Source organism: Rhinoraja longicauda, chromosome 1 (genome assembly GCF_053455715.1).
Source record: "Rhinoraja longicauda isolate Sanriku21f chromosome 1, sRhiLon1.1, whole genome shotgun sequence".
Lineage (NCBI taxonomy): Eukaryota > Metazoa > Chordata > Chondrichthyes > Rajiformes > Arhynchobatidae > Rhinoraja > Rhinoraja longicauda.
In genome coordinates this window covers 85,753,049-85,767,153 of record NC_135953.1, presented here as the reverse complement: position 1 = coordinate 85,767,153, position 14,105 = coordinate 85,753,049, and the positions used below count along the sequence as shown (strand labels likewise).

At 43.1% G+C, this 14,105-nt stretch overlaps 1 protein-coding gene across 1 annotated transcript; it reads right to left on the bottom strand.

The window, feature by feature from the left end:
* Positions 1-372: 372 nt before the first annotated feature.
* sowahb (sosondowah ankyrin repeat domain family member B) lies at positions 373-2,573 on the bottom strand. Its single transcript, XM_078396647.1, has one exon. The coding sequence runs from the start codon at positions 2,477-2,479 to the stop codon at positions 395-397; it is 2,085 nt and encodes a 694-aa protein (XP_078252773.1). The 5' UTR covers positions 2,480-2,573; the 3' UTR covers positions 373-394.
* Between the last annotated feature and the right edge of the window lie 11,532 nt (positions 2,574-14,105).

Genomic DNA, 14,105 nt, shown 5'->3' with positions numbered 1-14,105 from the left:
CAAAGGTTTTAAATAAAGTAAGATTGGTGATATCCTGAGCACCTCTACAATTGCCCCCCCTCCCCCACCTCCCAGCAGATACCAAGCACCAGATGTGGTGGAAATCAAGAGGGATTTTTACACAGATTAAAACAATAAATGAAACTGTTTGTAATTTAAAATCCCATTTCACAATTTATTATACTTAATTTAATAATGAATGCAGTGATTCTTATGATTGTTGCATGTTTTGAAATTGACTTGAGATAAAACTTAATAAAATATTTAAAGAAAATTAGTTTGTTTCAAAACACAATAGGTTTCTGAATAAATTAAATTGCTAAAACACAACCGTAATTAATACAAGTAAATATTGTATGTAAGATATTCTGAATTATTTAGATTTGGCTGTATTTCAGTTTTCATTTTTCTCATCTTCCTCGCTTATTGCAAGCAAATTATCAGAGTTCAACTGCATAAATTTTTGCATTAGATGAGGGGATTTAAGAAGAGCAGAAAATGATGTTTTTCTACTAACAGTAGGAGATGATTTTTGTCTACTGATGCTCTTTGCTGAAAATGTACTGTTTATCTGTGAAGGCTTTGCTTGCCTACATTCAGGAGCACCCAACATGTAGAACACATCTGCAGAAGCATCACAATTAAGGTACTGCCAGGGTTTTTTGCCACTGTGGTCCCTTATATTAAAATTTGCATGTTTGTTAACTAAGTATTGAATAACTTTTAGTTGTCCATACATTGTGGCTATGTGCAGAGGAGTGTACCCACAGGTAGATTTGATGTTCACATTTAATTTAGTTCTCTGTTTCCTTGCACAACTAAAGAATTCACGGAGTGCCTGGTAGTTGCCATGCTTTGCTATCCAGTGGAGTACTGTATATCCAGAAATAAAATCCTTTTTCATGCCAATGTTGGGGTCCTCGGAGAACAAGGCACAGGCCTCTTCAAACATGCCCGCAGATGTTTTCACTATCCATTCATGCTCTTTAGAATCGAGTGGAACCAAGGAAGATTCCTCAGACCGCTCTTTCATTTTTAACAGTTCCTCCTTTTTCTGCTCCTTAAGGCTATTTGCCTGGACCAAACTTTCTGGCCGATCCCTTGCGTTCAGAGGTAAATTCCCATCAGTCATTTTACAAACAGTGTGATGATTTTTGACTGGTGACAATGATTGGGTTTTGTGAGGAAGCTCGTTGCTCTTGGTCACTTTAGGAGACGCATGGTTTTTGGATGATGTGTTTTCTCCTTCACAATGCCGACTGTTACCCATTAGCTGCCCATTTCCAGCATGTAGTCTATCATTCCGTTTCCCCAGCGTCTTTGGGATACTTTCTTCTGAACTTACAGGTAGCTGAGCGTCGCCACCAGCTGATTGTTCTTGCCATATTTTTGCGTTGCTGCTGTGTTTCTTCGATGATGAGGGGCTTACACGATGGTTGGTCAATGTTGTTTCACGTGGAGGAGACATCGTTCCCTCTATCCTCTGAGAAGGGGTGACTTCCACCAAATTCCCGAAAGAATCATGGTCAGATCCATGCGATGTTTTCTCAGGAACGGGTTTTACAGGTATAATCTCAGCACTGCAGGTGGGGAGCTTTTTATGGGCAGGTTTCCCACTCCCTTTATGTTTAGCAACAGGCGGGGCGGCATGAGAAAGGATAGGCGAGGCAGTGGAAGAAACCAAAACAGGTTGACCCAAATTGTTGCCGCGATTGCCTTTGCCGTTTAACAACCTGGCAGCCTCACCCGTAAACAAAACAGAAGCTGTAGAGTTTCTGTTGCGTTCTCCAGACCTCTGCACTTTTGACTTGTGAGCAGCCGGCTCGTCGACCTTGTTGGTCGCTGCCGGGCGATGCTTTTCACCCCGGGGTTGGTCCCCGCTGACTCTGTCGCCACCTTCCCTGGCCTCAGGTTGTGGGAGACTCGCCACAGAGGTGCGGTCTCTACCTTTAGCCCGGTCCTTTGCAGCCTGTACAACAGCCCGGGACGTGACCGGAGCCACTGAACTACTGGGAGACTGGCGACTCTTGTCGTTGCCTTTCGGTGCCCCAAGCCCGTGAAGCCCTACACCGGCTGCGGGATCACTGGGTAGTTGTGGGACCACCCTGCTGTCCGCAGGCTCGTCCCTCCTGCCCGCCCTGTAGCTGTGCCCCTCGTCCTCTCCTGTATCTGCACGTCCCAGCCCCAGCCCCAGCCCCGCGTCGCTGGCACCGGGAAACTCTTCGGGAATCAATTCCACATATCTCTTCCTCAGGAGGACGTACTTGACGCCGTCTTCCTCCCTCACCACGGCCAGCGAGTTGACATACTTCTTAAAGTGCTCGCGGTTCTGCAGCTGCCGCTCGGGGTCCCTGAGGAACAGCCTGAAATGGGCGGTCAAATCCGCATTCCTCACCTTCCCGCGGTGGTGAAGGAGGTAATCCAACACAGTCTCTTGGCTGAAAGAGTCAGCCATGCCTGGACTTTGCAAAATGCTCATGCAAGCATTGGTTGTAGCGGCGGCGGCTGGTCCCGGACTCTGCAGCGGGCGGGCTGGTCCCGGACTATATGCAGCTACTGTAACTGCAGCGGCTGCTTCTCCCGGACTATGCAGCTACTGTAACTGCAGCGGCTGCTCTCTGACTCTGCAGCAGCAGCGGGCGGGCTGGGCTGGTCTGGTCGGTCGGTCGGTCGGCGCCGTCCCTCGCGTCTCCCCATACCTGCCCCCCCAAGGCCCGCCCCCACGTCTCATTAGCTGCTGTTCCCCAGGATCAGGTAGCGGCCGGGCGCCGCAGCTGAAATGCAGAGAGAGCTGCGGTTGAGTATCCAACCTGCTCCTTGTCTGGAAGTAAAACTTCCAAGTGAGCCGTTTTACTTGTAGATGACTCGCAGATTAATTGGCAAAAGAAATTTGCCTTCATCAGTCAGAGTACTGAGTGTAGACGTTGGGAGGTCATGTGTCAGTTGTACAAGACGTTGTTCAGGCCGCATTGGGAGTATTGTGTTCAACTGTCATATGTTGAAAGACTGGAGCGACTAGGCTTGTATACACTGGAATTTAGAAGGATGAGAGGAGATCTTATCGAAACGTATAAGATTATTAAGGAGTTGGACACGTTAGAGGCAGGAAACATGTTCCCAATGTAGGGGGAGTCCAGAACAAGGGGCCACAGTTTAAGAATAAGGGGTTAGAACTGAGATGAGGAAAAACTTTTTCAGTCAGAGAGTTGTGAATCTGTGGAATTCTCTGCCTCAGAAGGCAGTGGAGGCCAATTCTCTGAATGCATTCAAGAGAGAGCTAGATAGAGCTCTTAAGGATAGTGGAGTCAGGGGGTATGGGGAGAAGGCAGGAACGGGGTACTGATTGAGAATGATCAGCCATGATCGCATTGAATGGCGGTGTTGGCTCGAAGGGCCGAATGGCCTCCTCCTGCACCTATTGTCTATTGTCTATTGTTCAGTTCTGGGCACCATGTTATAGAAAAGATGCTGTCAAGCTGAAAATGGGACAGAGAAGATTCACAAGGATGTTGCCAGGCCTGAGCCATCGGGAAAGGTTGTGTAGGCTGGGACTCTATTCCTTGGAGTGCAGGAGGATGAGGTGATCTTATAGAGGTATATATAAAATCATGAGAGAAATAGATCAGGTAGATACACAGTCTCTTGCCCAGAGTAGGTGAATCGAGAACCAGAGGACATGGGTTTAAGGTGAAGGGGGAAAGATTTAACAGGAATCTGAGGGGTAACCTTTTCACACAAAGAATGGTGGGTGTATGGAACAAGCTGCCAGAGGAGGTAGTTGAGGCAGGGACTATCCCAACATTTAAGAAACAGTTAGACAGATACATGGATAGGACAGGTTTCGAGCGATATATACCAAAGGTGGGCAGGTGGGAATAGTGTAGCTGGGACATGTTGGCCAGTGTGGGCAGGTTGGGCTGAAGGGCCTGTTTCCACACTGTATTACTCTATGACTCTAAATCTGCTATGAGTTAACAACTAGAAGCAGCTTCTCCCTATATACCCCAACAAAATCGATTGGGTATTCAACATTTTTTAGGTTTAGGTTTATTTTTGTCACATGTACTGAGGTACAGTGGAAAGCTTTATTTTATATACTTTTTGTGCAAATTAATTGATACGTGGCTGATTTTGCAATTTTTTCATGTGTCTATGTCCATCGTTTGTTCTTATAGTTTTCTGAAGCCCTATAAATGACTCTGAAGAAGTTTTTCCATTACCAGGCGATTTACTTCCATTGAATTGTCATAATTTGAGAAGAACTCGCGACACAATTCACAAAATGGGTACACTCCATTGATGCGAACAAAGATCATAATCTTGCATCAACATTGCTTGAAGTCACAGCGAGAGACCACAAAAAGACATCCAAGAGATGAGGCTTTGCTGGTTCGGAAAAGTAAGAAGGATCTGAGAAAGACAAGCATTGCCCTGAAGAAAGATTTGGAGGCAGCAGAAGTCTCAATAAGCTCAAGCACCGTGTGCCAATGCCTCATTGAAGTCAGTCATATAGCCAGAAAACCAGTGAAAGAACAACTTCTAACTGCCGTGATGAAGAAGAATTGATATCAGTGGGCCATAATATAAAGATTGAACATGTGGAGACTGGAGAAAGGTGATATTTAGTGACGAAGGTCATGTCCTGGTTCAGGTCAACGTAGATGAAATGTTTGGAGATCAGTCAGAGAACCAGGGAGAAAATGCAACATCGATCATTTCATTAAACATCCCAAAGAGACATTCTGGGGTTGTTTCAGCTACTACAGTGTTGGTCTGCTGCACCCAGTTAACAGAATGATGAGATTGCTGCAATATATCGATGTATTACAGAGAAGAGTGGTGGTGGAGGTGGCAAAGACTTTTCCAGGTGGATCTGGAATATTCCAGTAAGACCTTGCTTCGCATCAAAGATGGTGACCCAATTTTTCCAACAGAGGGGGGATACAGTCATCCCGCATTATAACAGACCATTGGAGGGGAAAGGTGTCCGTTATTGCCAATTGTCTGCTATAACCGAGTAAGGGATTACCAATTAATAGAGTATTATTGTACAAGTAGTAGAAACAGAGAACTACAGATGCTGGTTAATACATAAAAGGAGACAAAGTGCCGGAGTAATTCAGCAGGTTAGACAGCATCTCTGGAGAACATGGATAGTTGATGTTTCAGGTCGAAACTCTTCTTTAGACTCTCTGTCTGGAACTGGGCCTGGAGTCCAGATGAGTTGAAGTGAGGATTGGCGGAGCTGTTGTTCGTAGCCCATGGGCAGCCGGTGCAGATAAGGATTGCCAGGCATGGCCTAGAAGTGGCTGAGGAAGCTGAGGCGGCAGTGGGTCCAGCCTGGAAGCAGCCAGGGAGGTGGTGTGTGCCGGTGTCGGCAGCCCAACCTGGTGAGTAGGACCAGTCTGGAAATGGCCGGGGTGCCAGTGCAGGCTGGGGTGGCATCGGCAGCCCAGCCTAGAAGCGGCTGGGTTGTCGGTGATGGGATTAGCAGTCCGGCTTGATGGTGAAGGTTGGTAGATCTGTTCGCTATAAACCAAAATCCATTGTAAACAGGTCCAGTAATTTGCCTGACCTGAATTGATTGTGAATTGGTGGATAATTATCTAGAACAGACTGAAAGGAAAGGACTGTACCATGAAACAGAAGTTCAAGAAAGCCATAATTCAGCTGTGGTATTGAGATGAATGTCCTTGGGAAATGTCAGAATTTGGTCGATTCCATGTGAAATCATGTCAAACAAAGACTTTGATAATAAACTACAGTGGACATATCATGTCCTAAAGACATAATGATGTGATGGTAATGAATAAAAGCTAACCCTGTGACAAGCATATTAACTTGTAATATCTGACTGTATGCTTGATTCAATTAATTTACAGAAGGATGTACTATCCAAACAGATCAGATATACCGTACATAGATTCAATCAGCAAGCTGCAGTACATGCCCCATTCAGCATCAATGGTGCAGAGATGAAAATGGTTGAGAGCTTTAAGTTCCTTGGCATTAATATTGCCGATGGTCGAGACCCTCCAACCCAAAACGTCATCTATTCCTTTTCTCCAGAGATGCTGCCTGACCCGCTGAGTTACACCAGCATTTTGTGTCTACCTTCGGTGTAAACCAGCATCTGCAGTTGCCTCCTATACAATCAGTTCAAACTCAAATGCAATAGATGGTGCAAAAGGGGAAGATACAGGGTGCAGAATATAGGATTGTACTCAATGGGGTAGGGGTGAATCGAACAATACCCTAGCTTATCGAAGGACCATTCAGAAGCTTAATAATGGTGGGAAAGTAGCTGTTCCTAAGTCTGATAGTATACATTTTCAAGCTTCTGTACCAGGTGGGAGCAGGGAGAAGAAGGAATGATCGGGGTGGGACGTCATTGATTAGCTGAGCTACTTTTCCGAAACAGTGTGAAATGTGGATGGAGTCAATAATGGGAAAGCTGGACTGTGCGATACACTAGGATACATCTATAACTCTTTGCAATTTCTTGCATTCTCTTAGTTCCGTGCAGTCCCTTAGTTCTCTGTAAGTCTAGCTTGGTCAAATTACCACTTACACATCATTGCTATATGATAAGCCAGTGTTTCTGCAGAACAAAAGAGTGTCCTCGCTTCTGCTCTTTCTGTAAAATCATCTGTACATCATGTTTAAGAACCTGAACATACTATCTAAAACGTAGTGTTGAAAATTGATCATGGTCCTCCCATTTGGCCCTATTATGAAGATTTTGTAGTTTATTTTTGTTTTTGTACACAATTTTATATTTTTCCAATTCAGTTTTGGCATCTGGGCATTGCTGGTTAGTCTGGCATTTATTGCCCTTCTGTTATAGCTGTTGAGATGCTAGTGCCTTCTTGCACTGGTCATACTCCTTCTAGTGAAGATATTTTAGTTTGTGTAGGAAAATCCAAAGATGAGACTCAGCAATGAAGGTCTGTTGATACATTTCAAATGAAGATGTATCATTTGAAAAGGAACTGTAGCAGTGTTCCTGTGGCACTTGACCTTTTTGGAGATCGACGTTGAAGGTTTGGAATTTGCAGTTGGATTAGGCTTTGCAAATAGTTACAGTGTGTATGACAGATGGTGCAGCCTGCAGCATTTATGAGCTAATGGTGGAGAGAATGAATGTTTAGAATCCTTGATGGGATGCCTTTCAAGAAGACTACTTTTTCTTTGTGTTGATTTTCTGTGCTTGGAGCAACGCTCATTCTGCCAAGTGGAAAATATTCTATCGTACTCTTGACTTGTGCCTTGTAGATGATGTAGAGGTTTGGGGATATCAGAAGCTGAGCACTTAGTGCAGGATATCCATTCTGTACTTGCAGTGACAGCATTTAGGTGGCTGGTTGAGTTTCTGGTCCATGGTGACCACCAGAAAATTGATGGTGAGAGTTTCAAAGATGTCATTGAATGTCTCGGGCAAGTGGTTAGATCTCTCTGGTTAGCACACAACAAAAGCTTTTCACTATACCTCAGTACCTTTGACAATAAACTAAACTAAATATTGTTGGAGATAGCTATTGTTAAACAAGATGAGATGAACATGTTGCTTGTCACACTTAAATTTATATAATACAGACAGCACAGAACCAGGCCCCTTCCATCCACATCATCCTCGCCAATAGTAATATTTAGCTATAGTAATCCCATTTGTCTACATAAGGCTGTATCCCTCTCGGCTTTCCTATCCTAGTACCTGTCCAAACATCTTTTAAATGTTGTAATCTGCCTCTCCCAACCTTTCTGGCAGCTAGTTATAGATATCCACCATTTTCTATATAAAAAACTTACCTCTCAGATCTTCCTTAAATTTTTCCCCTCACCTTAAACCTGTGCCTTCTGGTTCTAAACTTCCCTGCTCTGTGAAAAAGATTCTATCCTATCTATGTCGGCACGGTGGCGCAGCGGTAGAGTTGCTGCTTTACAGCGAATGCAGCGCCGGAGACTCGGGTTCGATCCTGACTACGGGTGCTGCACTGTAAGGAGTTTGTACGTTCTCCCCGTGACCTGCGTGGGTTTTCTCCGAGATCTTCGGTTTCCTCCCACACTCCAAAGACGTACAGGTATGTAGGTTAATTGGCTGGGTAAAATGTAAAAATTGTCCCTAGTGGGTGTAGGATAGTGTTAATGTGTGGGGATCGCTGGGCGGCACGGACTTGGAGGGCCGAAAAGGCCTGTTTCCGGCTGTATATATATGATATGATATGATATGATATGTCCACATAATTTCATAAACCATTATGGGTTGATCCCTCAATCTTCTCCGTTCCTGTGGGAATAAACCCAGACTATCCAATCTACCTTCACGACTACAGTCCTCCGTTCCAGACAACACCCTGGTGATTATTTTTTCTGCACTCTCTTTATCGCTACAACATCCTTCCAGTAGTGTAGCAACCAGAACTATACACAATATAGTATATATACGTATGGTCTTAACCATTTTTGTACAGCTGCCACATGACACCCAACTTTCATACTCAATGCCTCGACCTAGGAAGGCAAATGCTTTGCGCAAGCTTACTCCCTACATCAATGCTCCCAAGGTCCATGCCATTAACTCTATATGACAAACCAGAATTGACCTCCCAATTGCATTACCTCCTACTTGTCTGGATTAAATTCTATCAACTACTGCTCCACCCAACTTTCGATCTAATCAATGTCTTATTGTACATCTCATTGAACAATCTTGTATTGTTTTCCCTGGAACATCGGAGGTTGAGGAGAGACTTCATTGAGGTATATAAAGAGATTCAGTATTTCTTTTTAACTAATTTTTCAACTTGGCAGCCTCCCTCAAAGGCTTTTAAACTGTCACCCTCAGCCTCTTCTATTTCTGGCTTCCTGTTAAAATTTTATAATTTGGTTTATATTGCCTTTTCTATTTTTTTAACCAAAGTAACTCACTTATGTGTTGCAAGGAAATTTTAACATCTCCCTATTTCAGCAGACCAACATTTTCCAGTTCTCCAGAGGTCTTCCTACTTTGTTAACTAACTAAGTTATGCAAATTATTTTCCTATTATTATTATTTCATTATTTAAATTATATTTCAGAACACCCATTTAGTCATACATCTGCAATTTTATAATTACATTTAATTTGAATTGTAGCAATCATTTTAATTGCAGTCAGTTTTAATTCTAATTATGGTTGTTAATCTGATTCGGATAATTGTTTGGTGAATGGAGGCAACTTGGAAACTCTGCCAATGTGTGAGATGCTTAAATACATAAAGCTGCCTTCACAAATGACATGTAACTTTCTGTCTCTGAGGATGCTTTAGAAATAATAAAGTTTTAGGAAAATTAACCCAGTCAATTCTAACCAATAATCGATTTGCAGATAAATACATTGATTTAAAATGTATCAGTTTTCTGCAGTTAATAATGTAAATTTAATTCAGTGTGACATCTTGTGCTTACGGTTAGAAATTATGGTGTGACAGGAAACAAGTCATTTTGAAGGCCTGTTGGTATAGTATTGATTGTTTACTGATTAGTTCTTTTTTGGGAGAAACAAAATGTAAATTTCCTAATCTCATTCAACAATTTGATGAGCATCTCAATCATTGTGAAACAAAGGAATTCTATTTACTTGGTATCTTTCACAAGCTAAAGTCATGTAAAACGTCCATTATTAATAAAATGCCTTTGAACTTTTGTCATTGGTATAATGAAAGGATTGTAACAATAACTGTGAGCACAACAATGTTCCACAAAAAGCAATGTGATAATGATCAGTTAATAAGAATCTAATCTTAGAGTTTTGGAACTGTCACTTAGACAAGATTTTTGCCATTAATACAATTGTAGGCTGAAACTTTCAGTACTGTGTGCAGTGGGAAGCCCTGGGGTGATGGCAATGTAGATTAATATATAGCATTTTTAATTGAATCGATGAACAGTGGTTAAAAGCAATTGCCTGCCTTTGACCTGAATATTGTGGATCTGTTGAAATTTGAGACTGTAGCAAATCTTTGGAAGAAAAGCAAAGCTAAGAATCATCTTTTTTTTAATCCACTTTAAAATGTGCCCTGAGATCACAAACAAGTTTTTATAATATACCTTCTATGAACAACAAGATTTAAACACACATTGCAATCATAATTGAAATTACATTCAAATAACTTTTATTTTTGATGTCTTTCTTCATTTTCTATTCAAATCCTTGTTAGATTCTACATTTAGATTTCAATGCTATCAAAATTCTAACTAATATTGATTAATGTGATTTGTAAATTTTCTTGAGCTCTGGGTCTCACACATATAAAACATCTTCTTGTAGGCTGTGTGAAAAAACTGGAGCTGCAGCTGGAAAACCTGAGGATTGATTGGGGCTGTGAATATCATAGATAAGAGTTTCACTGAGGAGGTCATGCCTAAGGTTCAGACAGGATGTAAATGGAGCTTGGGATAGCCGTTATGGACAGAGTGCTGGTCCTCTGCAAAGCAGTCACATAGTCTGCACCTAGTCTTACCAATGTCGGGGACACAAGATTGGGTTTACCAAATGCAGTTCCTCACCTGGAAGGGCTGTTTATGTCCCTGAATGGTCATGGTGCATATCCCTCCATTCCTTGCACTTGCATGTGTCTACCTAAAGGCCTCTAAATACCACTATCATATCTGCTTTCACCACCATCCCTGGCAGTGCATTCCAGGCATCCACCATACCCTGTGTTTGAAAAAAAAATCTTGCTCCACACATCTCTTGTAGACTTTACCCCTCAGACATTAAAGTTATTCCCTGTAAACTTTGACATTTTCACCCTGGGAAAAAGATACCATCTACGCTATCTTTGCCTCTCATAATTTTATGTACTTCTATCAGATCCACAATCTCTGGCGTTCCAGAGAATGCAATACATGTTTGTCCAACTTCTCACAACTAATACCCTCTAACCCAGGAATCTTTCAAATAAACCTGTTCTGCACCCACTCCAAAGCATCCCCATCTTGTAATTGGGCGATCAAAACTGCACACAGTGCTCCCAATGTTGCCTAGCCAAAATCTTAGAGCTGCAACATGACTACCAGACCTTTATACTCAATGCCTCAATTGATTAAAACAAACCATACGTCTTCTTTACCATCATATCTACTTGTGTTGTCACTTTCAGGGAGCTATGGACTTGGAGCCGAAGACTGGACACTTACCCCTTATATTTGACCCCTCTAAGTGCCACACCTCACAGTTGCTCAGATTAAACACCATCTGCTATTTCTCTGCCCATATCAACTGGTATAAATCTAAATGAGGCACAAGGACAAGTGTTACACCTCCTTAGATGCAGGGGAGAGTGCCTGGTGTCGGGGGAGCATGGGTGGAGACAGTTGAGCAGACTAGGGAGCAACCAAGGAAGAAGTCCCCAGAAAAGGCGGAAAGGTGTGGGACAGGGAAGATGTGATTGATGCTGTGAGTGAGTGAAAGCAGAAGTCTGAGAAACAAAAACTATGAGAGAGTATTCCATGAACCCCAGTAGAAGGGAAGCAAGTTTCCTGAAAAAAATGGAGAACTGTGCGTAAGAAGGAACTGCAGATGCTGGTTTAAACTGAAGAAAGACACAAAAAGCTGGAGTAATTCAGCGGGGAGGCAGCATCTCTGGAGAAAAGGAATGGGTGATGTTTCAGGTTGAGAAAACATTTCTTCACACAGAGAGTGGTGAGTCTGTGGAATTCTCTGCCACAGAAGGTAGTTGAGGCCAGTTCATTGGCTATATTTAAGAGGGAGTTAGATGTGGCCCTTTTTGCTAAAGGGATCAGGGGGTATGGAGAGAAGGCAGGTACAGGCTACTGAACTGGATGATCAGCCATGATCATATTGAATGGCGATGCAGGCTCGAAGGGCCGAATGGCCTACTCCTGCACCTATTTTCTATGTTTCTATGACCCTTCTTCAGACTGGTTAGAGATAAGGGAAACGAGAGATATAGATGGTGACATGGAGAGATAAAGATCGATGAATGAAAGCTATGCAAAAAAAGTAACGATGATAAAGGAAACAGGCCATTGTTCGCTGTTTGTCGGGTGAAAACGAGAAGCTAGTGTAACTTGGGCGGGGGGGGGGGATAGAGAGAGAGAATATGCCGGGGCCACCCGAAGTGAGAGAAAACTGTATTCATACCTGGGCTGTAAGCTGCCCAAGTGAAATATGCGATGCTGTTCCTCCAATTTGCGTTTAGCCTCACTCTGGCAATGGAGGAGACCGAGGACAGAAAGGTCTGTGTAGGAATGGGAAGGAGAATTAAAGTGTCCGGCAACCGGGAGATCAGGTAGGTTCACACAGGCTGAGCGAAGGTGTTCTGCGAAACGATCGCCCAGTTTGCATTTGGTCTTGCCGATGTATAAGAGTCCACATCTTGAACAATGGAAACAGTAGATGAGGTTGGAAGAGGTGCAAGTGAACCTCTACCTAACCTGAAAGGACTGTCGGGGTCCCTGGACAGAGTCGAGGGAGGAGGTATAGTGACAGGTGTTGCATCTTCTGCAGTTGCAGGTGTAGGTACCTATGGAGGGGGTGGTTTGGGTGGGAAGAGATGATTTAACCAGGGAGTTGCGGAGGAAACGGTCTCTGCGGAAAGTGGAAATGGGTGGAGAAGGGAAAATGTGGCTAGTGGTGGGATCCTATTGGAGGTGGTGGAAAGTTCGGAGGATTTTGTGTTGTATGTGACGGCTGATGGTGTGGATGGTAAGGACTAGGGGAACTGTCTCTGTTGCGAATAGGGGGAGGGGAAGCAAGGGCGGAGCTGCAGGGTACCGAGGAGACACAAGTGAGGGCCTCATCATTCCCTAAAGAATGAGGACATCTTACCATCTTCCTGGTATGGAACACCCCATCCTGGGTGCAGATGTGGCACAGACGGACGAATTGGGAGTAGGGGATGGATTCTTTGCAGGAAGGGAAGAAGTGTAGTCAAGATAGTTGTGGGAGTCAGTGGGTTTGTAATAGACATCAGGCAATAGTTTATTTCCTGTGATGGAGACTGTGAGATCAAGAAAGGGGAGGGAGGTGTTGGAGATGGCTCAAGTAAACTTGAGTGCAGGATGAAAATTGGTGGTAAAGTTGATGAAGTCCATGAGTTCTGCATGGGTGCAGGAGGTAGCACCGATGTAGTCGTCAATGTAATGGAGATAGAGTTCGGGGATAAGAGAACAGTTCAGATTCCTGGATTGGAAGGCCTCATCTAGAGAGCAAATGAGAAGGCAACCCTGAGAGAAAGGGATGGCATCCTTTCAAAAGATGATAGAAGAAAGTGTGGTCAAGATAGCTGTGGGTTCCAGTTGATTTTTCCTAAATGGCAGTGGATATTTTGACTCCTGAGATGGAGACAGAGAGGGAGAGAAGTGTCAGAAATTATCCAAGCAAATTTAAGAGTAGCTGAAAGTTGGTAGCGGAGGTAATAATATTGATGAGTTCCACTTATTACTGCAGGCCAAATGACTGGAAAATTGAATCACTAAAATGGGTACCTAGAGCTCAGTATAGACATATGATGAAATGCTGAAGGATATATCATTCAATGCTGCATGACTCTGAAATTAGATACAAAAACTATTCTGCATATTGTAGACCTCATTTTGTCACTGTCAAACATCCCTTTGTGAAATTGTTGATTTCCTATTATCAGGTAGTACAGTGAATATTAAGTTCTCTTTTTGCACCTCAGCCAAGTCCTCATTAGTCATGTGTAAGCGCCAGTGAGGTATTTAACAATAAGGTTCATCAGCTAAAAATGATTGTACATTACAAAGAGGCATTCGGGGGCAACAACCTTGACTAAATGTATTGTTTTTTTAACCAATCCTGGAGTTCTTTCTCCTTTAAAATTAAACATGGCACATCAATCAATAAATGTTTATTTATAACATTAAATTCTGCTCTAATTAATTTTTAAATCATAAAATGGATTTTGATGGTAAACACAAAATGCTGGAGTAACTCAGCGGGACGCAGCATCTCTGGAGAGAAGGAATTGGTGACGTTTCGGGTCGAGACCCTTCTTCAGACATTTTGTCCGCTGCATCTGCAGTTCTTTCCTACACATTTTGTCCGCTGCATCTGCAGTTCTTTCCCACACAAAT

What these genes read in the sequence shown, in the direction of transcription:
- sowahb (XM_078396647.1), bottom strand. Translation starts at nt 2,479, where the DNA reads ATGAGCATTTTGCAAAGTCCAGGCATGGCTGACTCTTTCAGCCAAGAG.